The following is a 26,726-nucleotide window of genomic DNA, read 5'->3' as shown; positions in this document are numbered from 1 at the left end:
GTATAAACAAAATAACTCGTTTGCTGGTAGAAGCTGCATCTTCACTAGGAGAGTTTGTCAGTGTAGTTATACTGGGGAATAGCTATACTGGCAAACCCTTCCTAATGTAGACAAGACAATATTCAGATTTCAGTGACACTGGTGCAAATCCCAGACCAGGATCTTCACTGAGTCCTTTGAGATTGTATATCATCTTCTGTGAAACATTGAAAAATCTCCTAAAATTTTACACACACACCCCTTCTCCTCCTGGCTTAGCTGTGCAGTTAGGGATTTGGAATGAACATAGGAGCTGCTTGGATTCTTTCCTCCAGTTGCCACCTTGGTGAGTTTATCCGAGGGCCGGGGCACAGCAGTGACAGTGTCACGATGTTGCGTTGGTGCAGTGCCACCCAGCATGGCAAAGGTTTCATGCTACGTTGTCTTCAAACAGAACAGCGAGGCGGTTGCACCCTTTTGCAATGCAGCAATGTTCTGCGACGTGATTTCACCCCAAGGTAGGGTAACCGTATGTCCCGTTTTGGCTGGGACAGTCCCTTTTTTAGGCCCTGTCCTGGCATTTGTCCCGCTTGCTCATCATGCCAACTGATCATCAGCTGAGAAGAGCAAAGGGGACAAATGTGGGGTGGGACCCCTAATGGGGCACGGAGCAATGTGCAGGGGAGGGGGGCAAGTGTCAACGCAAGCCCTGTGCTGGAGGGAGGGCTAGGGAGAGCGGCTCAGGCCTGCCGACCTGCCCCACGGGCAGGGGAGAGAGAGGGCCCTCAGGTGGGGGTGTAGGGTGGCAGGGGGCTGGCACTGGGGGGACGGACCCCAGCCCAGTGTGGGTGGGAGGCAGGGAGGGCGTGGGCTGGCCCCACATGGGGGGTGTCACCCTACCCAAAGGGGCCCCCTGGCCATGCTTCGCTGGGAGGGGGATCCAGGCCCAGGGGCTGCGTGGGGGAAGGGCAGGCAAGGGGGAGCCAGGCTCCGCCCCCGTGAGCTGGAGGCGCTCAGCTGCCCGGCAGAGGGGGCCGCCTGCCCGCCCGGGCGCCAAGCAGTGGGAGGAGCCCGCGGGCGGAGCGCTGAGCGGCGCGTGTGCCGGCCCCTTTAAGAGGAAGTAGGGCCGGCCGGGCGCGAGGCCGGCAGTGGGGTTGTGCGCGCGGCGGAGATCGCCGGAAAGTTGAGCGGGCCCGGAGGAGAGCGCGGCACGTGACCCCTCCGCCGGGCACAGGTGGGGGTCTCGGCGGAGGGATAATCGGGGGGCTGAGGAGAGGTGCGGCGTGGACATCGGGGGGTCCTGCTGGGAGCTGAAAGGGGAAACCTGGTGGGGGGGCGAGGGGGGCCTGGAGAGGAGGGACTGGGGAGAAGGGACTGGGACGGTGATGGGCTGGGGAGAGGGGCCTGGAGGGAGCTGATGGGGGCTGGGGAGAAGGGACTGGGGGTGATGGGGAGAGGGGCATGGAGGGGGGTGATGAGGGCATGGGGAGAAGGGACTGGGAGGGTGATGGGGGGTAAAGGGGACTGGGGAGAAGGGACTGGGGGGGGCCTGGAGGAAGCTCATGGGGGGCTGGAGAGAAGGGACTGGGAGGATGATGGGGGGTCTGGGGAGAGGGGCCTGGAGGGAGCTCATGGGGGGCTGGAGAGAAGGGACTGGGAGGATGATGGGGGTCTGGGGAGAGGGGCCTGGAGGGAGCTCATGGGGGGTCTGGGAAGAAGGGACTGGGAGGATGATGGGGGTCTGGGGAGAGGGGCCTGGAGGAAGCTCATGGGGGGCTGGAGAGAAGGGACTGGGAGGATGATGGGGGGCTGGGGAGAAGGGACTGGAGGGAGCTCATGGGGGGTCTGGGAAGAAGGGACATGGGGGGTAAGGAGAAGGGACTGGGAGGGTGATGAGGGATAAGGAGAAGGGACTGGGAGGATGATGAGGGGTGATGGTGGCCTGGACAGTAATGGGGGGTGAGGAGATTGGAAAGGGGGAAGCAGGGGGAGTACTGATGGCTGGGGAAGGATTTAATCCCTCTGTGTGCAAAGCCCCCAGGGGGTCAGTGTGGCCCAAGATAGGCTGGGGTTGCTCTGCTAGGACTTCATTAGTGGGGATGGACGGGGGGGTACCCAAGAGCTGCCAGTGTTTGAACTTTGAGCAACCTCCATCTCCCCCCCTGCCCAAGTGTAGGCTCTGGCCCACAGGTCTGTCAGGAAAGGGAAGTGGGTGGGGTGGGCTGTATTACAGCTCTGTCTTGGGGAAGTGAGTAGGGGAGGGTGAATAATACCCATCTGCACGCAGGTGCATGGAGAATAAGTAGCAGTAGGGGTAAGAAGAAAGCAGAGGGTAAATGCACTGAAGTTAGGTCTTCTCCTTGTTTGCCCCAATTATGGCTGTAGGCATCGAGAGCCAACAGGGCTTCTGCTCGCACAGCTGTGTCAGTTAGGTGTACAAAGAAGTGTGATCCATCACGTACATAGCTGTGTGAGCAGAATCCCTAGTGCAGATTTGGTTACACCGGGAAAAGCATAGTTTTGCCAGCATAAGCTGTGTCTATGATAGGAGTGCTTTGCCAGTATAGTATACTGGTTTAGTTATACCAGTAAAGCACTCCTAGCGTACGTGTGACCAGAAGTGATTGCTTCTGCTAACTTAGAGACAGGTATTAACCACCTCCAAAGAAAATTTTTGCTGGATGTGATATGGGATCTTTAGGCTAAAGGGTGTGTGCCTCAAAGCTTGCAAGGCTGGGGAGATGTCCTCCACTATCCAGCAAAGAAATCTGGGACAAGGCACGGTCTGTTGCCTTTCTCTTGAATCGAGTGAAGGACGAAATGTTTTTGAAAAGCCTCATTCGGGGCTGTGATGTCTTCTCTGCCAAGTTTCAGAGCAAGGGGGATTTTTATTGTAAGATAAAATTCCCCTGACCATCTGTTTTTCTTTATGATGGATCTAGTTGCTGCACCCAATCGGTCGTCTTCCACGTGCAAGTTTCAGGCTCAATCTTGTTTGTTAAACAGTTTCTTGGATACTGGAAATACCATATCTTAGTAGATTAATAAAACAGAAAGCAAATACATCAGCCTACTTGACTGTGAGGAGTTGCACACCTTTAAAGTAATAAAAAAGTGCCAAGTCTAAATTCCTGCCAAATTGGTTTGGAATCTGCCTCCTTTGTACTTGGGTGGGGCTTCCGTCCCAGCTGGTGATTCTTGGCTTGCACTGAAAAGCTGGCATAATACCAGTAAGCAGATCTGAACAGGAAGCCATTCCATCGCATTTGGAAATCAGACCATAAGTGAGTGACGGCATGCCGAAGTTGGGACTAGAACTCGGAATCCTCACTCCCTGCTTGTACCATAACTCACCTCAAACCTGCTCACTTTTAGTGACGTCTGTCATAAACTTGTTCCCTGATTGGCTTGTGCTATCTACTAGAACTCAAGTATCCTTTCCAGGTGCTTTCTGGAGCCCGTCTGGCTCCCTGACATTGCTTTCTCCCTTCTGACCTAGGGTTTATCCCCCAGCATTCAGAATAAATGCTTGAACGGATGTGGAGTACCACACAGAAACTTGTTTGCCTGACTTGCTCCATTTAAAATAAATTTTGTGCTGTGCTTATATAGCCACTACTTTGTAACTAGAAAAACTTCTCCATTAATCAAGCCAGAGATTTCTATGGCAACAGTATACAGAGAAAAAAGTTCTTGTTAGTGGTGGAAGCACACACTCTGTCTATAGCTGTATCCATCTCTGCAATGATCTCAAGTTCTGTACTCCTGAAAATAACTCCCAGAAGTTCAAGAAGATTAATTTTCTCATAAGACAGTGATGTATTTTGTGAAACTTGTGCCATAGATGCAGCTGTAGTGGGTAATTAGTGAATTCATAACCAGTTTTGTTGGAGGTTTAGGAGATTATCTTGGAAATTCGTGATATCCAGCTAATGCTTTCATGAATGCACCTTAGGCTGGGTGTTTACCTTCAGTTCTCTAGATAACTCTGTCTCCATGGGACATCTGTGGTTTTTATTCTCAGTTGTGTGTGTCTGAACCTCCTGCTGGAGCTGTTGCTGTGCTAAAAGAATCACCTTGTGATGGAAATTATAATGGACTCTTGGTTGAATCTGATTTCTCTTAACGTGTCTGAGGTGGATTAGGGGCATGTTGCGGGGACAATGTGCCTGTTAATCCATTAGAAAGAACATACACAATGGAGACCATAAGAGCTCTTTCTACTTTGCAAAGGGATGCATAGTTAAGTCTTCAGAGCTGCAGCAGGGGAGCACACGGTTGAGTGTTTTGGAAATCATGCTGCTACTCTGGCTTCTGAGCTTGTGGACTGGAGATAAGAGGCCTGAGTCTCCACTGCCTTGCACCTTGTGCAGCTACTTATACCTGCGCAAAGCGTGTGTAAAAGGCAGCCAAACTGGAATAGTGGTTCTTTATACTTGCTTTGCGAAGATATACATGGCAGCAGTAGGTGCTGGATTCTCGGTTACCCTCAGGGCTTGTCTACAGTAAGGGCTTGTCTACACTGGCACTTTACATGCTGCAACTCTCTCGCTCAGGGGTGTGAAAAAACACCCTCCTGAGCGCAGCAAGTTTCAGCGCTGTAAAGCACCAGTATGGACTGTGCACCAGCGCTGGTAGCTACACCCCTCATGGAGGTGGGTTTTTTTTAGAGCGCTGGGAGAGCTCTCTCCCAGCGCGCTGCCATGACTGCACAAGCCATGTTAAAGCCTGGCTGCAGCAGTGCATTTACGTTGCCAGTGAAGATGTCCCCAAAACACTACATCAAATTAGTTAAAATGGTGTAAATCCACAGTGCGGACATGCATCACTAGGATGTGCTGCACCCCTCTTACCAAGGCAGGGCTTACAGTCGTGTACTAAATTAAGCAATAACAATGTAAGCCCTACTTTGCACAAGTGCAGAACATTTACATGAGAGGTTTGCAGTGGTGTAACTACACTGTACATTGGTAGGGTTACCAGACAGCAGCTGTGAAAAAACAGGATGGGGTGGTGGGTAATAACACGCCTATATAAGAAAAAGTCCCAAGAAATGGGACTGTCCCTTTAAAAACAGGACATCTGGTCACCCTATACATTGGCAAACTTCCTTAATGTAGACATGCCCTAAAGTCCTTTCACACCACTCTGGCAGCATAAAGAGGGCCCCGAGAATACCTCCTGTGCAGGTAGCCTCCCTGGCTGGAGTAGAGTTGGTATAAGGGCTCTGCATCATCCCTGCATCTAGCCCCTAATAGAGAGGGGTGGAGCGGGGTGCGTGTGGCTAGAGTGTACTGCACTGTGGCTATTTTTTCCCCCAGGACAGAACGGAAGCACAGCATAATCTAGAGCTGCCCTGAAGCTGCTCTGACTTAATCAGAGTTGGGCAAGACCCATCTGGCTTTAGAGAATACATGGAGTGCAAGATATCTGAAAGACACCTTTAATTCTTCTCTATTCCAAATGCATAGGGTGACCAGATGTCCTGTTTTTATAGGGACAGTCCTGTTTTTTGGGAGTTTTTCATATATAGGCGCCTATTACCCCCCACCCCTGTCCCAGTTTTTCACACTTGCTGTCTGGGCACCCTACAAATGCAGGAATAAAATAAGTGGGAATTGAGCCCTAGATGTGAAGCAATGGAGCATCAGTCACAAAAATGTAGCTTCTCTCATAAGCAGAAAGCAACATGTGGTAAACTGTGGCCTTGTTTACACTAGGAAATTTCACAAAAGGTTTCCCGTTGGTGCTGCTGTTTTGGGGGACTTTTTTCATGTCAAACCGTGTGGTAGAAAAATCTTCCGATGTGGGCAGCTCTTCACTGCTACAAAGTCTGAGATCTCCTTAAGGCCTGTTGCTTGTCACCAGGCAGATGAGACAGGTTAATGCAGTGGTTTTCAACCTTTTTTTCATTTGTGGACCCATAAAAAAATTCCAAATGGTGGTGTGGACCCCTTTGAAATCTTAGACATAGTCTGCAGACTCCCAGGGGTCTATGGACCACAGGTTGAAACCCATGGGGCTAATGCATATGATCACTGCCACACGTAGGTCTCAAGGAGGAGGAGTAGAGCTGGCTTCACAACTCTCTGTTATGGAGACGTGAACCCTACTGCTCTGCCATCAAAAGCATTATTTTAACACAGGAGAGCGAGAAATGAGTGGAGCTCAAAGCCAGCCTTTCATTCTGATCCTGGTGTGCGCTAAAGAAACTCTTGTAGAATTTCCCATAACCCTGGTTCCACCCCATTGACATTCAAAATGTTTGAACTTGTAATAGAAGTGTTCATTCCTCAGTCAGCTTTACTTGCTCTTGGCCTTGTGGCTCTCCGTTTTCTTGGGCAGCAGCACAGCCTGGATGTTGGGCAGGACACCCCCCTGAGCAATCGTCACTTTCCCCAGGAGCTTATTGAGCTCCTCATCCTTACGGATAGCAAGCTGAAGGTGACGGGGGATGATCCTGGTTTTCTTGTTGTCCCGAGCAGCATTGCCGGCTAACTCAAGAATCTCAGCGGTCAGATACTCCAGCACCGCGGCCATATAGACCGGAGTTCCAGCCGCCACCCGCTCAGCATAATTACCTTTGCAGAGCAGCCGGTGCACTCGCCACTGGGAACTGCAGTCCAGCCCGCGAGGAGCGAGACTTCGCCCTAGCCCTCGCTTTGCCTCCCTGCTTGCCTCAGCCTGACATTGCAATTCACGTTCTACCTAACACCGTTTGCTAAAGTCTGGCTCGCAACATAATCTGAAGCATTGTGTTGATTAGACCAGCTTAGCATGAGAATTTTACACTGGAGATGCGTCAGCGAAGTTAGTTTTATATTTTTTGAAGAAGAAAAGAAATTAGGTAGATACTACTTCGCTGATTCCCTAAAATACTGTTTTGCAAGGACAGTGCAGAGTGATTCATGTTGCCAGAAATAAATGGGCTGCTCACAGCATGGACTTGTCAGAGTTTAAACTGACATTATTTTCTTGCCTCTTAAATCCCTTCAGGCAGGGACTAAGCCAGGCTGGAGGAGAACAAGAGGCATTGTTGCTGCACAGAACTTTTTGAAAAATGGTGTCGTCATACCTTGACGAGGAAAAAAAAAAAAAAATCCTCCCTATGGTACAGGAAGTCACCTGCCCGCTGCAACTTGCCCTAGAAATACATGTCTACACAGTGAACCTAGAATAGCTTCTGGAGTCATGAACCAGCATGTCAGTTTTATTCAGCATCTATGAAGCTAGAAGCCAGTCAGCTCTCCCTTCACATGCAGTCGTGTCCCAGTCACTTGCATTACTGTGCACAGAGCATTCTTACGCATACAGAGAGTTATACCTCCCAAAAGCCTCAGCAGGGGACTTCTGTGTCTATCTAAAGGAAGCAAAGGCCACTTTAAAAAAATCCTCTTTCTACTTGGCCCTAAATACATAACAATTGCAGTGTGAGCAATCCTAACTTTGCAATTTTATGGGGAGACTTTCAAAGATACATTTTAAGTCCTTTTGTGCCTTTTGAAAAATCTTCTCCTAAAGGCACAAAATATGGCTCATTGTGTGGCATCTAGATCATCTTTGGTCACCAAATTGAACACCCAGGAGACTGAAATACTTTCTCTATCCACCACTGGAGTGGGACAGCCTGAGTGGTGGAAGTACGAGCTTTCCCTTATGCCAGAGGTGGGCAAACTTTTTGGTCCGAGGGCCACATCTGAGTATAGAAGTTGTATGGCGGGCCATGAATGCTCATGAAATTGGGGCTGGGGTGCAGGAGGAGGTGAGCGCTCTGGCTGGGGGTGTGGGCTCCGGGGTGGGGCCAGAAATGAGGATTTCAGACAGTGGGAGGGGGATCGGGGCTGAGGCAGGGGATTGGGGAATGGGGGGAGGGCGAGGGCTCCTGCTGGTGGTCTAGGCTCTGGGGTAGGACTGAGGATGAGGGGTTTGGGGTGAAGGAGGGTGCTCTGGGCTGGGACTAAGGGTTCAGAGGGCAGGAGGGCGATCAGGGCTGGGGCAGGGAGTTGGGAATAGGGGAGTGGCTTGGGGTGCATGTCCTAAGCGGCACTTACCTCAAGCAGCTCCCAGAAGCAGCAGCATGTCCCCCCTCCAGCTCCTATATGGAGATGTAGCCAGGTGGCTCTGCTGCGTACTGCCCCATCTGCAGGCGCCGCTCCTGCAGCTCCCATTGGCCGTGGTTTCCGGCCAACGGGAACTGCGGGGCAACGCTTGGGGCGGGGCAGCAGATGGAGCGGAGCCCCCTGGCTGCCCGTATGCACAGGAGTCAGAAGGGAGGACATGCTGCTGCTGCTTCTAGGAGCGCCCCCTGACCCTGCTCCCCGGCTGGAATGCTGGAGTGGAGCAAGCTCCAGACTCTGCTCCCCAGCGGGAGCTCGAGGGCTGGATTAAAACAACTGGCAGGCCGGATCCAGCCCACGGGCTGTAGTTTGCCAACCCCTGCCTTTATCTGTGGCAAGGAGATAGTCTTACCTTCACACCTGACAGTCCAGTCCCCATGGACCTTTCAGTCCTTAACCTTTCTTCTGAGGGTACCAATTTGTGATGTGAATCCTGTTGTTGAGGCCTCACCCAGCTCATTTCACATGGAGCACTCAACATACATCAGCTTGTAATTGCTTTGATTACTGTCAGCCCGGTCTGGATTCAAGTCAGGAATTTAGAATTGAGAGGCTGTGCTATCTCACTACTGTCCCATGAACTATCTTTTCTTCTCCCCCATATGTGAAAGCTTAACACTGAATTATTATTTAATGGGATTCCTACTGTCCATTCATACTAGATCTAAATGCTGATAAATTGCATTTATTCTTCTGATGTGGGTTTTCTGAAACTGTTGCTCTTTGCTACAGTGTGCAGCTATGAAGCTCTGCCCTAGGGTGTGTTAGTTAGTAGAAGTCGTCCTAGCCCCTGTATGGGTTAATTTATCAGATCTGACTTTTTTTTCCCCTTCCCCTTGCTATTACCAAAACTAAATAGATTAAAAAAAATAGTTTGAATACATTGTTATTTGGTCACCTTTCATGAGGGAAGAAAAACACAAATTAAAGTTCAGTATGATTGTTTTATGCAATATGGTACTACTTCCTCTTGTGTTCAACTGGATCAGTTCTGCATTCTTGTGGTTTAAAGGCATGAAAATGGACTGCCCTGATCCTGACCAAGGCTCTTCCTTGGAAACCCCAGAATAAGCATGTGGCTTGCATGAGTTCTTGCTTAGAAATGTCCAAGACAGCATTGCTCTGATTTAAATTGCTGTATTCACATTGCAAAGAGAGGGGGGAGACCAGTAGTACATTCCTGAAACTTATTCTGGACTTATTATGAAAGGGCTATTTGTTAAATCCTTAGGACTGATGATTCGAAATCTGTCTTTCAAAATGGCTGCATTATATTTGTCATTAATGCCTCTCAGAAACCAGATTGATGAAAGGAAAACCTAGGAAGTTGTCCCATTGAATGAAGGCATAAATGCCATCTTTTGCTAGACGTATGCATCCGGGCTTGGATCAGCAGGATTATACAGGTAGAAATTCTGCTGTGTGTTTTCAGTATAACTCTATTTCAAAAGCTCTCCAAAACTTTTATTTTTTAATGTACCTAGTGCTCTTTGCCCTTCAGAGCAGATACTTTGGATTGTCTCCAGCAAGATACATGAGGAAACTGAAAGCAGTAACGTTTGGGGTGGTACAAAGCTACCAGTGAGAACCTCCCTAGCTCTTACATGCATTAGCAACGTATCTGTAAACTGCTGTTCGTGTCTTGATGCTGCCTTGGCAAGGAAAGACATGGTTTGTGTTAATGTCTTAACGATTACTGCCAATATAGAGGTTGCTGCCAATATTATATTAGGACAGTCTTTTTTAAAAGAATTTGGATATGCCACATGGATGTTTTTACTAAAATAGAAACAAAAGCAGACTGAGCAGTTTTATAGGAAAATGCTGGAGATCTCCAGTTAAAAGTAGGTGAATCCCTGCCAGACAGGAAATTAATCTAGGCAGAGATGTCGTTCAAGAAGGGCTATGAATGGTCAGACTTCACAATTTTTACACGCTTTCTGCCTGGCAATTTTGACACTCCCACTGATCTGGTGTGCTCTTCATTTTGTGACTGTTTCCTACTGTGTGTTTGTGTGTTTCTTTCAAGTGTGTCCTTATGGTTATGCTAATTTTGCATGTGTGTACTTTTTCTTTTATTTAAAACCCATTCCAAAGAGCAGTTTAGGGACTTCCTCTCTGCTCAGCATACTCATACAGTGGAGAAATGAGAGACGGATATTTTATCCCTTGAGCAGACTATCACAGAAACTACAGTCTTCGTGCAGAAAGTATTAATTGGGTTAAATTTTAAAAAGTGGCTCACAGGTGTATGTGCGTGGGTGTGTGTAAGAGAAAATGATGTTTTGTTTTGTTTTTTCAAAACAATGCCTCAGTTCTTTGATGCCTAACTACAATCTCCTTGGGTTGGTTTATCAGAAGTACTGAGCAGTGGTAGCTCATATTGATGTATCTGGAGTTGAGTCCTCAGTGCCTCTGGAAAATCAAGCCCAGCATTTGTCAAATTGGACATCCAGTGACCCTGGTCACTTTTGGAAATGTTGGCCTCGGTTTCTAGTTTGGCATCTGACTAAAACTACCAGTGACCTTTTCAAGCTTTCTTTTTGTTCCAAGTTTAAAATATTTGAAAATCTCTCTCCTTCTACCAATTATTATTGTCTGCCCTGAAATACCTTTTTCCCCATCCACCCTGACAGTTTGAAATTGCCAGGACACACTTGTGTATTTTTGTTCATTCACTACCATGATCAATGCAGCTTTGCAAACAGTGTTTTGACTTCCTTCTGCCTCAGTCATCCCTTTGGAAGAGCTATGAAAAATCTGGTCTTGGTTTGCCTGGGTGGGAAATTTGCCACAATGCTGTAGAATGATCAGAAGCATATAACCTAGTCTGTGTGTGGGTCTTCTGTAAGTGTTAAAATAAATCCTACAATATTATTGTTTCTTAGTACAGTGGAGTAGCTTCTGTAAAAGGAAACCTGTACCGTAAACGTATTACTCACCAGGATTTACTTGCAGGGTTTTCAAATGAGTAAGGCAGCAGGATGTGAGCTGCCTAAGCTGTCAGGTCACTTGGCAAGGAAGTGGCTGCATATGTTTCCGACTCCTCCCTGTCTGCAACCCACAATCTAGCTGGCACTACAGAGACCACATGAAATACTTCTTTTAAATGAAGAAGTTTTAAACTTTGGCCTTTGGAAACACTGGTATAAGGCTGTAGAACAGGCACAACAAACTATCCCAGGCAGTATAATTCGAGGAGCCAGAAAATGGAGAACCCACTGGTTTTAATCTGTTGATTGCATTTATTCTGGCACTTGTTAAAACCCTAAAGTAAATCCTCTGTGGGGATGGTGTGCGGGTTGGAAGATGGTACTGCATGTCATTCTGGATGGTGTTTCAGGAACTGAAGGAAATAAAGAATCTACGCAGAGAAGTCATCTCTGTGTACAGGTAGGTTTCCTGAAAGAGGATTGTGGGGGAGAGGGAATCACTTCCTGAGTTTTCGTAGTGGTGGGGAGAGGTTGTCTGGAGAGACCTCATTCCCTTTTTAAAATGGAAGAGGTATTTTTTACAGTGTAGTCTGTGTGTTCAGATGTGGGATGAATATTTGATATTGACAAGTCACAGTGACAGTCCATGTTACAACATTACTAAAGATAGTTAAGACCCAGGCAGATTGTGAAGAGCTACAAAAGTATCTCTCAAAACTGCATGACTGGGTAACAAAATGGCAGAGGAAATTTAATGTTGATAAATGCAAAGTAATGCACATTGGAAAGCATAATCCCAACTATACATATAAAATGATGGGGTCTAAATTAGCTGTTACTACTGAAGAAAGAGATCTTGGAATCATTGTGGATAGTTCTCTGAAAACATCCAGTCCATGTGCAGCGGCAGTCAAGAAAGCAAACAGAATGTTGGGAATCATTAAGAAAGGGTTAGATAACGGGACAGAAAATATCATGAGCCTCTATATAAATCCATGGTACACCCACATCTTGAATACTGCGTGCAGATGTGGTCGCCTCATCTCAAAAAAGATATATTGGAATTCGAAAAGGTTAAGAAAAGGGCAACAAAAATTATTAGAGGTATGGAACGGCTTCCGTATGAGGAGAGATTAATAAAACTGGGACTTTTCAGCTTGGAAAAGAGACAGCTGAGAAGAGATATGATTGAGGTCTATTAAATCATGACTAGTATAGAGAAAGTAGATAAGGAAGTGTTGTTTACTACTTTCATAACACAATTTCTAGAGGTCACCAAATGAAATTAATAGGCAGCAGGTTTAAAACAAATAAAAGGAAGTATTTCCTCACCCAACACAGTCAACCTGTGGAACTCCTTGCCAGAGGATGTTGTGAAGGCCAAGACCATAACAGGGTTAAAAAAATAACTAGATAAATTCCTGGAGGATAGGTCCATCAATGGCTGTTAGCCAGGATCGGCAGGAATGGTATCCTTAGCCTCTGTTTGCCAGAAGCTGGAATGAGAAACAGGATGAATCACTTGATTACCTGTTCTGTTCATTCCCTCTGGGGCACCTGGCACTGGCCACTGTTGAAAGACAGGATACTGGACTAGATGGACCCTTGGTCTGACCATTCTTATGTTGTTAAATCAACAGAAAATGGTGACTCTTTGCCATACAAAGACACTCTTGTCCAGCTTGGAGAAATGACAGGGAAAGAAATAATGGAAAACTAGTGAAATATGCCTTGCATTTCTCTGTTGGAAACATATTTTAGAATAAAGCAGTACTGAAAGTTATCCTCTCATATTAGTTTTACCCCCATGTAACTCCACTGACTTAAGCGAAGTGACTCCTGACTTCCACTGCATAAGTGAGAAAAAAAATTTGCACATTTTTTAAGAAGTGCTGCTTTGGTCAGCCACAGAACCTGCATGTCTTACATTTACCAGAGCCAGATATTGTCCATAACTGCATTTTTCTTAACCAAGTTACACATCAAAACCATAGCTGAATGCGTTAGATCCTGTTGTACTTTAGCTGAAGTTTACATTTTACTAATATCTTAAACTCTTAAGGCTGCTGCTAATTTTACTTAATGTGCAGCTGATCACAGCAGCAAGTTTATCAGGTAGTCTTATGAATCATGTGCAATAGGAAGAGGAAACTATTTGTGGAAAGAAAATTGCAGTGCTAATGTAATGCAACATCCTTGAATGCTGTTCACCATGCTCCCATGCTAGCATTAGAAATTATAGGGCCAGATCCCTAGTTAGTGTAAATTGGCAGATATGGTCAATGGAGTGTTGCTGATTTACACCAGCTGAAGATCTGGCTGTATTGACTTGTTAAGTATGCTAATGATTCCACAGAGAAAAGGAGGCACTTCTTCAAACTCTGGACACAGGAAAACTGAGAGTTAAAACTTGGCTTATATATAAAAATATAAGCCAGGTGCACAGATGTCTCAAGAGATTGGAGGAGACCAAACCTTACTCTTCGGTCACTTGCTGTAATCCAGCTCAGGTTAGATTTGACCAAAAGTCATTGCCATCTTTTGACTGTTTGGCATTCTTGGTCCCTTTCCATTAGACACGGCTGCATCACAAACCACCTCCACTCTTGAGCATCTTGGCAGTCGTAGCAGGAAAGCCAAGAATTGCATGGCCCATGGAGACTAATCGTCACTCTAAGCCCTGAGCTCCAGAGGTCAGGACTGAAATACAGGGAAGTTTGTCCAGCTTCTGCCCATGCTGAGGTTTGCTTAGAGGGCTTCAGTTTCCAGGGAGGTGACTCCTGGAACTATCACAAGTTTTACATCCCTTTTAAAAACCAAATCAAAACCTGAAACATAGAAGGGCTTAGTTACCCAAGTAATGCTACCTATTTAAAAAAAATAGGGTTTTGGGGTTTTTTTGCTAACTGGTTCCTCAGCTGTGAAAACTCCCTCTTTTTGTAGGTCTGGGTTGGCTTTTATGAATCACCCTTTGACAATTTCTCTTGGAAAATCCTTAGTGTCCACTCCACTGACAAAGCGTGGGCAGGCCTTGAGAGTGCTTCTCCATAAGGTTTTGGTAGTGCGTTTCAGTCCCCTCCTGCCATGCCCCCTGTTGTACTAGTACCAAGCAGAGACCTATGTGCGGCCTTTAGCTACTTCCCAGCAAAAACGGGAAGTAAATGAAAAGGCCAATTACATGTAATACCAGCATAACTGAGTGACTGGACTGAAGTCAATGGGGTTACTATGGTGTAAAGACAAGGTAAATGGGAGCAGAGTCAGATCAGTCAAAGGCCTCTTTCTTGTGTTTGGCTGGAGCCCAGAACCAAAGGAGTCTGCAGTTAATACTCATGCAGTACTACAGCTTTCCTTTGAGACTCCAAAGTGAGGAAATAGTGCATGCTACCATCTCTCTGGAGCTAATTTCCTCCTGGAAGTGGCTTCAGACCATGAACCTGCCCTCTACATTGTTAGGGGTTTTGTTTTGCCTTTGTTTTGGATATGTTACAGAAGAATATGTGAGCTCAATATGCGTGCATCTAAGCTGAATGGGCACAGCCCCTTGTGTTTCCGTTTCTTAGAAGAAGTGAAGCATTTTGTTGCAGGATGTGGTGAGGGTATGACTCGGCTCTTGCTAACCATAGCTACTGTCTCGCTGCATTTTGCTGTCAGTGTGCCCTTTTGTTATGACTTTCAAAATTTTTCTCTTTGTGATCAAATGCATCTTAAGCTTATTTTTTCCGCATATCCTTGGCCCTTCGCTGTTGGTCTTAAATTAGTCAAGCAAATATCAGTAGCTTCAGGGGTTCATGCAAACACCTCTCCTTATTGGTTTGTGAAGAGTATGCATTCCCCAAGGCAAAATTTGGTCAAAAGCACAGAGCTTCACTTGGTTTCATCTCAAAACTGGCCCAGGCTCACTTGATCACGAGTGAATCTCTCAATGAACCCGGCTGGAATTTTGAGTTGGTACCAACTAAAAAATGGGAGGGGTGGGTGGATGTGGATACCCTGCCCTTTCCTCTCTTGTTGGGGTGACTTTGTGAACATGTGGCATGGCTCCAGAACTGAACTTCACGGATGTTGGATTGCTGGCAATATGGATTGTTAGCCATGGGGTTCTCATGTATTTTTGTAGTGTGGAACACGTCTTAATAGCGTCTCAGGGCCATTTCTCCTCCCATTGCACAACCATAAAAACCTCTGGCAATGATGGCCATTGCTTACATGGGAAAGTAACATTAAGAAAGTGTTTGATATGTTCTTTGTTCTCCTTAATGCAATGTAGCAGATGCTCCAGCACCATGTGAGCAGCCAACTCTCCTCAGATGACTGTCTCCAAGAACCACTGTGGAGCTACGCAATGCATCTATTGCAGGCTGACTTAAAATGGCCTGTCTTTGTTGGGCTGGTCAGCACCTTCCACACTACACCGCCAAAAATCACGTGTCTGTTTCACAAGGGGAATCCTGTCATTCAGGGACAGATTCTGATACCCTGGCTCATGTAGAGAGTAGTCCCAGTGATTTTAATGAGACCACTTCTGGAGTAAGTTACTCCTCAATGTCTTTAAGGGTATTAGAATCTAGCCTTTGTTGAGGATCCAGCCTGAAACCAATCTCCTTGCTATAAGTCCATGGACACAGCTGTTGTGGATAATATTTTGCACATTTCTGCCTAGTAGCAAAATAATGCTGTGCTAGTTTCTGAATGCTTTCATAAAACCATGTAGCTACATTGGTACCATAGTGGTAGAGTCTTGGTGTCTTATAGTAATAACAGTAATGATCTGCTTCTTCACCCACAATAACTTGGCAAACTGGGTATAAACCTTCTCTCACTTAATGTTTTGTGTAGAAGTAATTGAAGACCTGGATCTGCAACACTTTTCTTACAATGAGTAGGGTGACCAGACAGCAAGTGTGAGAAATCGGGACGGGGGTGGAGGGTAATAGGAGTCTCTATAAGAAAAAGCCCCAAATATCAGGACATCTGGTCACCCTAACAGTGAGAGAGGCTGAATGAGGAACCTCTTTGAGAACTTCACCCTCATTCTTCTGTCTTTTACACTTCCCTTAAAGAAACCTAGTCCTAAGATGAAAGGGTAGGGGAAATGAAGCATATTTGGCTTTTGTTTCAGTTCTGTGAGTTTGAGGTGTATGTCCAAACCTTCCCACTAAGGCATTCAAACAAATTTACTCCTTCCGAACGAAGTCTCTTGTTGAAAAAGCTGCACATCTAACTACTGTAAATTCTGTGTTGCAGATCAGAAGGTACTTGGAGAATCAGAGGAGCTCAGAGTTATTTCTGTGAAGATAGAGGCCATTACGACCAGGCCATTACGACCTTGCCATTGGAAACTGTGCAGCCACTGTGTGTCTCTAGCTGTCGTCACTGAAGACTTGGGAAAGAGAGAGGGGGAAAAAAGAAGAAAAATGTCCAACCCTTTAAAGCAAGTGTTCAATAAGGACAAAACCTTTCGGCCCAAACGCAAGTTTGAGCCTGGGACTCAGCGGTTTGAGCTGCACAAGAGAGCTCAAGCCTCTCTCAATGCAGGGCTGGACTTGAAGCTGGCCGTCCAGCTGCCGTCTGGTGAGGAACAGAATGACTGGGTGGCGGTGCATGTGGTGGACTTCTTCAATCGCATCAATCTGATCTACGGCACCATCAGTGACTATTGCACGGAACAGTCCTGTCCGATCATGTCTGGGGGACCCAAGTACGAGTACAGGTGGCAGGATGAGCACAAGTACCGGAAACCCACTGCCCTGTCTGCTCCCAAGTACCTGAACCTCTTGATGGACTGGATTGAGGTGCAGATCAACAATGAGGACATTTTCCCCACCAATGTTGGTAAGTTCGGGTCTGATTTGTGGGGACATTAATTGGACTGACACAAGATCAGTTGATTTAAATCAGGGCAATTTACATCACCAAACGAAAAACCTTGAGTTAAATGATCCGTGTTAAGGAACTTTTCTGTTGGCACTTCCTTTATTTTCTAAAGAGAGGTGCGTTCTCATTGGTTGATATAACTATTAATACATGTCGATTTACAACTAAATAGAGCCTTTACACTAGATTTGGAACGTCCTTTTTACTACCTAGGAGGGTACACTATAACTCTCTCTATTTATTTAAGCATTTATATAGCTTATTGTTTTCAGATTCTTATTATTTGTACAGTTTTAGTATGTTAGAAAATGGTAAAAGGTAATTAACTTATTGGTGACAATTTGTGTCAAGCTGCACTAGGATGATAATGGGAATTTAATTAAACACACACAAGGGTATAGAATATTTATGTTTATTAAACGGAACTACCTTAAATGTTTTGGATACATGAACGTCAGTGTTTTTTCATGAGCTGGAGAGGAAGTTTCCATCCTGGGTGAAGTCATAAATATTCATAATTTGAGAACTGAGCTCAGGTAGGGAGAAGCTATAAAATAGGAGTATGAGACCATCCAGGTAGGCTCAGTGGCTGATTGTGATGAGATACACACAGTGTCTCCTGGAGTCAGAAGCTGGGTCCCAACCCCTGTGGTGACTTTGCCAGTCTCTTGCACCCAGTGGCACAGGCCTGGGTCATCCACAGGATCAAGATCTTAATACAGCACATGACCTGTTGTGCCATATTGATAAAGCTTGGCCTCAAAAGTTTCCCCGTCTTGTTTCTTTATATAGAAAAGCAGTGTTTAACTCAGTTTGTGATAGAGGCTCATGGATTCAACATATTTATTTTTTATTTAAATGTCTTAAGAGATTATAATTTCAGGTATTAAAGTATATTTTCTGTTAAATTCAGATTTCATGTTAAACAAGTTTATTTTTAAAAAGAAAAACTTATTCTAATTTAAATAACAAAAAATATCCAATTTCTTTTTCAGAAAAATTGACTTTTATCCACCAGTACAGACTCTTGCCCCTTCTATGCCCCTGTTCCTTTTCCAGTAGTCACTTGTTTGACAGTGGTTTTTAACCTGTGTTTCGTGGACCTCTGGGGAGGTCTGCAGACTCTGCCTAAGATTTCCAAAGGGGTCTTCAATTTTGAATTTTTTAGGGTCTGAGAATAGGTTGAAAACCACTAGTTTATGGCATTGGGTATCACTGCTGCACAGATCCTTGAGATGGTAGGTGAACTGCTTCCTTTAGTACTGACTGGCAATTTGCAGAGGGCTGCAAACTTTTGAAAGTGGCTGCTGATTTTGGATACCTTTGTGCCTAGCCTGAGACGTGGTCGGGCATAACTGTTTTCTTTTTTGTTAAAGAAGTGCCAAGTACCCGCAGTTAGCATTGATTTCGGCTAGCGTGGTGAATGCTTAGCACTTCTGGAAAATTAGGCCTAAAATGTTTCAGACGAGGCACTCCAAGTCAGAGGGTGCTCTTGGAAGACTCAAACGGCACATCAGAGATTATGCGGCTGCTGCGAGACGGGAGGAGTCACTGTCCTCTACAGAGGTTGGGCTCCTGGACTTCGTCTCTCATTCTGAACAGTAGTTTAGGACTGGTGCCTGTGCAATATCTGGATTTAGCGCATGTGATTGTGCCTCCATGGCTAGTCTCGATGGCAATGGCCTGCAACTTACTACTAAAATCTTATTATTTAGCTCACGCCGTAGGGGTTTGTATTTTTGTTGCTGAAGGTTCTGGGCTGGTGCCCTCAAGGTCGACTTCTGTGAATGGGGTTCATGGCTCTTGGAAAATCTTACTCATTCTGCCAAAGTATTTTTAGGACTGTCAGGTTGAGATAACAGAATTTAAAAATACATCCATTCTGACTGACACCTGGTTGAGAAGATGGAGGTGCTGGTTGACAGAGGAAAACAGCTTGCAAAATTTCTGAAGTTATGGCGGTTCCATCTAGTGAAGGAAGAGGTCCAAGGCTTGCAGAAGGGGTTTGCAGTCTTGGGCTGTGTGAATCCCTGAGTGCTCTTGGATTCCTTCGTAGCTTATAATTTCTCTTCCCCCACATCTGTGATTAACTGGAGTTGTGATCTTGCCCTCTCATGTAGACTGTGCTGCAGTAATCCAGGTTTGCCTGCTGTACTTCAGACCCATTCAGAAGCACAGCACAGCACAGAATGTGGTGGCCCGTCAGCTTAGTGGACCAGATCTGAGTGATGAGCACATCCATGTCCGTGCTCTGTGAACTACACTTGTTTCTGGCTGCAGTTCAAGGTGTTGATTCCAAGTCATACCCGGGCTGGGACTAGATTACCTGAGGGATTCTTCTCTCTCCTTATGGACGATTGCAACAACTGCGATGTTTTTGACAACAGACCCAAGCCTTTGGGATTGGTCATGCAGGGTGTTTTCAGTCTAGGGCTCCAAGCAGTGATGGTTTTTGCTCCCTAGAGCAACCCATCAGTCCCTGCACTTACTGACTTCATACTCTGGTGCAGGACGCATCTTATTGGCTGTGCCCTTCTTTGCCTGTAGATCTGCGCCAAGTTACATGTGGCTGGTTGGGTGGTTCAGGAGTTCTGCGATCAGAATGATGCGCGTCTTATTTTATTTCCAGATCTGACATATTTCAACCTCCCATTGCTTAAAAACGAAGGCCAGAGGGCCTGATTCTCATTTGTTCTAAGAAGACTCCTTGACACCACTCTGGCAGCATCAAGAGACCTTAGAGTGTGTGTAATGGTAACCTATGTCCCTCCTATGCTTCCGGCGGAGTTTAAAGAGGCCTTGGTATAAACAAGATTTGGAGCCCAAAATGTCCAAACTTGGGTGCCCAAAAATAGGCTCAGGAAGCTATATTTATGCATCTAAACGAGAGGGCTGACTTTCAGCATTGTTGACCGCCCACGGTTCCCGTTGTAGTCAATGAGAAATGCTCCTAAATTTAGCCTTTCAAGTGTTGGCCTAATGCTTTATACCCATGAGATCTGAGACTCCAGCATCTCTCTGGTGTGGTATAAAGCTTTTGTCTCCGTCTCTTGCAGCTTGTGAAATACTGGCCCTTTTTGAAACCTCTCTCAGCAGTGCTTTTTCTTAGCTCTAGTCTGGGTCTGAATACATAGCATCTTGGACAAGTGTCATTCAGCCCTTGCTCCTTGAGTTAGCACTGCTGCAGCAGAGGCTCGCTTAGCTTTTGGCGTAGGGTCAGTCTTCTGCTTTTCTGAATGACCCAAATTACCTTTCAGGCAAAGCCCTAGTGCAGTGGTTTTCAAACTGCAGGTCGTGACCCAGGAATGGAAGGCACTGGGTCGCAGTGGCTCTGGTCAGCACCACCGACCAGGCTTTTAAAAGTCCCATCGGCAGTGCTGCCTGGCTAAGGCAGGCTAGTCCCTACCTCTTCTGACACCGTGCTGCGCCCCAGGCAGCAGGTCTGGCTCCTAGGTGGGGGGGCCGTAGGGCTCTGCATGCAACCCCCACCCTGAGCGCTGGCGCCGCACTCCCATTGGCCAGGAACCAGCCAATGGGAGCTGGAGGGGTGGTGCCTGCGGGCGAGAGCTGCGTGGAGCCGCTTGTGAGCCTCCACCTAGGAGCTGGACCTGCTGCTGGCTGCTTCCGGGGCACTTCATGGTGTCAGAACAGGTAGGAACTAGACTGCTGTAGTCAGGCAGCCGATGGGTCTTCTAACTGCTGGGCTGCTGACTGGGAGCTGCCCGATGTAAGCCTGTGCCTCAACCTTGCGTCCCAATCCCTTGATCCAGCCCTGAGCCTCCCCCAAACCTGGAGCCCCCTCCTGCACCCCAAACCCCTCATCCCTAGCCCCACTCCAGAGCATGCAACCCCAGCCCTGTCCCCTCCTGCACCCCAACCCCCTGCCTGATCCCAGAGCCTCCTCCAACACCCTGAACCCCTCATTCCTGGCCCCACCTCACAGCCCCCAGCCTCTCCCACACCCCTCATCCCCAGCTTGGTTGGGTTGTGGGCATAAAAATTTTTCTTCAACTGGGTTGCCAGAAAAAAAGTTTGAAAACCACTGCCCTAAGGCAACTCCATTCATCTCTGGGATAGTCTGGGTAATATAAGGTCTGTGTTGGGGGTGGGGAAGCAAGCAGTGGAGATTGGAGGAGAGGGGATGTTGCACAATGAAGGAACAATAATAGTCCTGTGACCCTTTGTCCTAGTGCCTGATTTGATAATGAAACCTGTTTGCCTTGTCTGGACAGGCAGCACAGGTCAAGGTTCTGCCAAATGAAGTAGAACCAGATGACAGCTGCATGGGTATTTGTGTGGGAGACCAACTAACAAATGAGATAGGGGAGAAGGAGCTGGTTATCCATTTCAGATCCCACAGGATCCCATCCACTCCTGCACTACCTCAGTGTGTACAGAGAATGCCAAGATATTCATCCTTCTCAAAGTGCTAATGAAAAGGAGCCATCTGATTGTTTGCAGAAAGTGTCCACCATTACTCAGACATCCATCTGCACACACAGAACAACAATACTTAAATGGGGTGACACTGGGGGAGAGAATAAGACAGTAAACCACCCCCAACCTACAACAGTACCTGTATCAGTTGCCAAAATCCTTGCTCTGTGTTGATCTGGGTAACCACAGGAAGTTCTGGGGTGTGGTCCCTTTATTTATCGTTCTTCAGCAAGGACCTCTTTTGGACTGAGTGATTGCCTGAACATCTGTTTCATCTGGGAGGGAGAGGGAAGCTTACATCATCAAAGGAGTTCTCTGTCTTGTTTAGAGTTTTCTAGCTATGCTTAGAATACCAGATTCACTGACTTAACACAGACTGAAAATTAATTTCATGCCGAGCTCTTGGGGGGCAGGGGAAGAAGGATATCTAACGAATACCTTTCACCTCTTACCTCCTCCTTGTATGTGGAGAAGCAATCTATGTAGACTTTAAACTCAAGTTGTTTTGTAATTACTAGAAAGAGCAGCTGATCAAACTCTACTGTATTGCAGATTGCAAATGTAGCTGTTAGAATGAAAGACACAAAGAAAGTGTCGAATGTGAACAGGGGCTTGAAATGACTGAGCGTAATATTATCTTAATTTTAACTCATATTAACCTGAAGGATCCCAAAGGGTTTGTCAAATTTACTAAACTATATACAAGAGCCACTCCTCCCAGCATGCAGCCATTTCTCAAGTGGAGCATTGTGGGGCATTTTTATAAAAAATTATGCAAGATAGTAGACCAACAGGAACTGAAAGAAACCATATCAGATTGAAATGGCAGCTGGAAATATATATGTGCACTAATCCAGTTTGTATTCAGGTCTCTCAGACAGTAGCATCAATAATACAGGACCCAATAGCATAGGTTAATAGCATTAACTTTGGAAAAACTGATCCAGAATTTAGAAAGGAGGGAATGCAGTCTGTGAATTACTCCAGAGAAAACTGTTTTTGCATCACTGCAGTACACACTGGACTGTTTCTTTTTTTGCTTTAGGAAGACTGCATGTCACCAGAGTCCTGGGGAAAGTACATTTCAATAAATCATGGTGCTTGTGTGTTCTTCTTGCAGGTACTCCGTTCCCCAAGAACTTCCTTCAGGTAGTGAAGAAGATTCTGTCTAGGCTCTTCCGGGTCTTTGTTCACGTCTACATCCACCATTTTGACAGGATCACCCATATGGGGTCAGAGGCCCACGTGAACACCTGCTACAAGCACTTCTACTATTTTGTGAAAGAGTTCAATCTAATAGACACAAAGGAGCTGGAACCTCTGGTGAGTGAATTTGGCTGCATTATACTATGAATGGCCCCAGAATGGTGTGTCTCAAACAGAACTCTGGGATCCTGACTCCCGGTCCCTGTCCACTGAATCGCATAGCCAAACATTGGATTCAGTTTGAGAGATTCTGAGCTCTGAAGAGGGTGACTGAAATCCTGTCATACCTATTCCATTCCCCCTCCCTTTACAGCTCAAAAATCTGTTCTTACCCTGCCCTCTTTTATTCCATGGTACCTCATGCAAGCTGAGCAGGGAGGGAAACTGCCACGTTTGTAGATTCTGCCAGGTAACCTCCTTGTGCTTCAGGCTGCCATCTTATGTATTCCCCTGCCACCACCACTCCCCATTGTCTGGTCAATGGCTGAATAACGTGCCTCTGCTGTTCCTCAGTCCGGGTACTGCACTCTGCAATGAGCTGTGCACTCCTGCCAGCAAAGTTGCAATTGAATTCCAAGGATCTATCCTGATGCCTTATCACTGTGTAGCCAGCACATTGCTGTGCATGGCACAGAAAGGCAGTGGGGTAGGATGCTGGTCACAGAGTCGAGCCCTTGGTCCTAGTCCCAGTTGTCACTGACTAGCTATGTAACTTGGAGAGTGTACGTGCTCAGGCTAAATCACCTCCTTGGTCCCCTCCCTGTTCTTTATTTCCCCTTCTGTAAAATGAGCACAGCGATGCTCACCAACTTCATAAAGAGCATGGAGGATGCAAAGTGCCATAAAAGCGATAGGTGTTTGCATTAGTCTGGAATGGTAGGTGATGGTTATTCTATAGCTTTATGCAGTCAGACAGATTTAAATCTGATGGGGCAGCTGAGAGGTCTCCTGACTGTCAGTGAAGAGGAATATGGGGGCAGAGGTTAAAGGTGACACTGAATTTCTTCCCCACATGAGTATTCAAACTGAAATACTGCTTTTTTAATTAATGGTGCTATGGAAACAGCATTCCAGACTTTGAGACTTTCTTACTGAAATGTCTCTTGCCTGGGAATTGTGCTTCTTACCACTAACTTCCCTGTCTTGTGTGTGTCCTTTGATAGAAGGAAATGACCTCCCGGATGTGCCACTGAGCTCTGGACCTTCCTGCCCTCACCCAGGCCAAGCCGCCTCAGGACTGCTGAACCCCATCACTGCACCGGAGATGCCGCTCAAGGGACGATCAGAGACATTTCATAGAAATATATTTTTATGGAGCTTTCAACTTAAAATGGAGACTGCAGAAATATTTTTTTAAAGATGCCTTAGATAACTAGTTTTTATGGTAATTTCTGTAATTGTTTGCCACTAGATGGAAATGCATCATTTTTAGTCAGTTTTTTTAGAGGGGGGAATGAGCATTATGAGAACCACCTGATGTTTCATCTCACTGACCGCCTTGTTGGGTGGCCCTAACTAAGCCTAGTCAGACTGTAGACTTCATTGCTTCAAGTGTTGTTTTTTAAGATGGACTTGCTTTCAGCATAGCCAGGGTGTGGAGACCGTAGCGGTGCATGGCACTGGCTGTGGGGGAGGAAGGCTCACCTGCATCCTGAAGGTACAGCAGGAAGTGCTTTGTTAGGGCAGCTATTCTGCTAGCTGAGAATTAACTATCACTTAAGTGTGCATATAGACTTGGCTCCTTGCACACTTCTCCAGCCCTTGTATCTAACTGACTTTCTCTCCGTGATTAGGCTTTTCTGTCTGAAAATGTCTTCTGTTCCTTCCTCTGACTTCTCAGCTAGACCTCACCCTTCACTGCTTGGGGAAATCGATGCTAATCTCACTCTGTTTATTCCTCTGCTAATCTTTTGAGGTCATTGCTCACAAATACCTGTTTCCTAATTCTAAAGCAGGAGCATATGAAGGTTTCCACCTTTCAGAGCACATTGTGTCGAGGGCAGGGTTGCTATATTAGGGTGCTCTCTATGCAGGGGCACTAATATACCTGGATAGATTTCACCTGACTTTCCTGTTACATCCACTCTTAGCTGTCTGTCTTTCTCCACCTCGCTGTAGCTTCTATTGATGGGAGGGCAGAGCTTAAGGGGGAAGAGGGAGTTAAAATACTTCTGCTTCTCCTACTGAAAGGAGATATGAGGGGTGAGGCCAGGCTGGGACAGAAGCTAGTTGATGTGCTTGGAAAAAACTCAACTTTTAGCCTATTTAGCTTGGGCAACTTTCTTGAAGCCCAAAGTCTAGAACTAATCTGATTAAAATGAAGCAAATTGAGATCACCCTTTCCTGTAAGGAGGCCTCCAGGTCCCAGAGTGCAGGTCTCCATCCTGAGCCAAGCAAAGACTGCTAGTTGGGACGGAGTGTTGCGTACTGGAGAGGTGAGTGACTGCATTTGGCCCCTGGACTGCCAGATGCTGCAGAACTGTGTGAGATGTATCTCCCCTCGGCAATGGAAGCCCTCTGTCCGCTTCAGCTTGATTATCAAAAAGAAGCCAAGTTCTGCCACCCAGAGACTAAATCACTTGTTTAGTCTCCCCCACCCCCTCCCCACTATCCCCAGACAAATCATCGTGTTAGTGAGGCTGTAGGATCTCTGCAGGTGTCGCACTGTCCTGGACTTCATTTACTGGCTCTGGCTTGGCCCTCTTTAACTTCTGTAAGCGTCCTACGGCCTCTGCCTTCTCTTCCTGAACACCGTTTCCCACACCTTTTCTTCCGGCCGTCTACCTTAATAGACAAAGTCTCTAGTGCAGAGCCACAGTCCACTGGCTTGCATACTGCCTGGGGGAGCTTAATTTTGGCCTGTAACTTCCTAATGCAGAACTTAAGAACATTGATTTCTGTGTGATAAAGGAGGGACTGCCTTGGATTTGGGGTGAAGGGTGGGAGGGAGGTGGGTGGGAAAATAAGGTTTTTTGTGAGCAGGGACCAAGTTGCTACCACTAGCCACTTTCCTCTAAGGAAACAATCCTGTGGTCTGAGTCTTTGTACTTACGTGAGTCATGTCTCGTACTACGTCCTGGACTCTGTTTCTAACACATACCACTATCATTCTGTGAAACAGACACAATAAATTATGTTGTATTTATGTGTTGGGTGCTGGTTGCTAACAGCTTCTCCCTGTTAGAAGTTCTTTGTACAGACCACCAATACAAAATGTTGTGTCAAGACATAATCTAGAAATGTCACCAGAGTGAGCACAGTGTAGGTGTGTGGGGTGGCTGCCGTTTTCTAGAGCTTCTAAAAAGCATCACTTGGCCCCTGTTACTATCTGAGCACCTCACCCTTATGGTATTTGCCCTCCTTGCCAGGGAGGCAGCACTATCATCCCTGTTATACAGAGGGGCAACTGAGGCACAGTGAGACTAAGTGACTTGCCCAAGGTCACACAGGGAATTATGGGTTGGAGGAATGAATCAAACACAGGTCTTGAAAGTAGTAGCCTAATGCCCTAACCACTGGGCCATGCTTCCTCTGGTCTAATAGTCCTGGAAGAATGGGTGGCCCAAACGGATACTTAGGGCTGAATTATCAACCTGCCAGGAGCCTGAGGGGCTGCATCCAACGTATGCAGATATATTTCCTATTTTGGCAGGGGGGTGGAGCACATGGCCATTTAAAATTTGCTATATCCCTAGTTCACATGTTCTCAAACGGGAGGGCATGAAGAAGTTTCAGTGCATCAGACCACATTTCATAGGGGGGTGGGGGTCGGCTCCCAATACTCCTTTCTGTCATAGCGTGGGCGGGTCACTGAGTGGAACAGACTGAGCTACTGGTATGGATGGATGACTAGAAACCACCACAGTTCAGCATTATGGTCCTGCAGCAGTCAAAGGAAAAAGAGTAAATACAGCTCAGACTGGCCCTTGGACTGTACCTAGCTCCTTCACCCACCCACACCCAGTGTCAGGTATTTGGGGCCTGGCTTTCAGAGGTGCTGAAGACCCACAACTTTGATTAGTCAGTTGGAGCTGTGAAAAATCAGGGATTTGATCCTACAGGGGCTTCAGCCCCTTTATCAACTTCTGTGGGAGTTGGCCCTTGAGTGCACCTCTTCAGTATTTAGTCTACTGGAGCGGGGATTTCAGAGAAACATCCACTACATGCTAGAGGACAA

At 46.5% G+C, this 26,726-nt stretch overlaps 1 protein-coding gene and 1 pseudogene across 3 annotated transcripts; one reads left to right on the top strand and one right to left on the bottom strand.

The window, feature by feature from the left end:
• Window positions 1-1,109: 1,109 nt before the first annotated feature.
• Window positions 1,110-25,694, top strand: MOB3A (MOB kinase activator 3A). Of its 3 annotated transcripts, none has more exons than XM_050933831.1 (4): window positions 1,110-1,213; window positions 16,282-16,864; window positions 22,464-22,666; window positions 23,713-25,694. In XM_050933831.1, exons 2-4 carry the CDS (start codon window positions 16,447-16,449, stop codon window positions 23,740-23,742), a joined length of 651 nt encoding a protein of 216 aa, XP_050789788.1. In that variant the 5' UTR covers window positions 1,110-1,213; window positions 16,282-16,446; the 3' UTR covers window positions 23,743-25,694. The 3 variants fall into 3 exon arrangements, with proteins under 3 accessions (XP_050789788.1, XP_050789786.1, XP_050789787.1); XM_050933829.1 differs by having other exon boundaries at window positions 16,277-16,864; XM_050933830.1 differs by lacking the exon at window positions 1,110-1,213 and adding an exon at window positions 11,155-11,489 and having other exon boundaries at window positions 16,277-16,864.
• LOC127040073 (histone H2A type 2-C-like) lies at window positions 6,283-6,670 on the bottom strand (annotated as a pseudogene).
• Window positions 25,695-26,726: the final 1,032 nt, after the last annotated feature.

The sequence above is a fragment of the Gopherus flavomarginatus genome, chromosome 24, assembly GCF_025201925.1.
Source record: "Gopherus flavomarginatus isolate rGopFla2 chromosome 24, rGopFla2.mat.asm, whole genome shotgun sequence".
NCBI classification, from domain to species: domain Eukaryota; kingdom Metazoa; phylum Chordata; order Testudines; family Testudinidae; genus Gopherus; species Gopherus flavomarginatus.
Note: the sequence above shows the minus strand (reverse complement) of the source record. Positions and strands in the feature narration are given on the sequence as shown.

What these genes read in the sequence shown, in the direction of transcription:
- MOB3A (XM_050933831.1), top strand. Translation starts at nt 16,447, where the DNA reads ATGTCCAACCCTTTAAAGCAAGTGTTCAATAAGGACAAAACCTTTCGG. An exon ending in CATTTTCCCCACCAATGTTG is followed by an intron (nt 16,865 to 22,463) that starts GTAAGTTCGGGT and finishes TTCTTCTTGCAG; the next exon opens with GTACTCCGTTCCCCAAGAAC. An exon ending in CAAAGGAGCTGGAACCTCTG is followed by an intron (nt 22,667 to 23,712) that starts GTGAGTGAATTT and finishes GTCCTTTGATAG; the next exon opens with AAGGAAATGACCTCCCGGAT.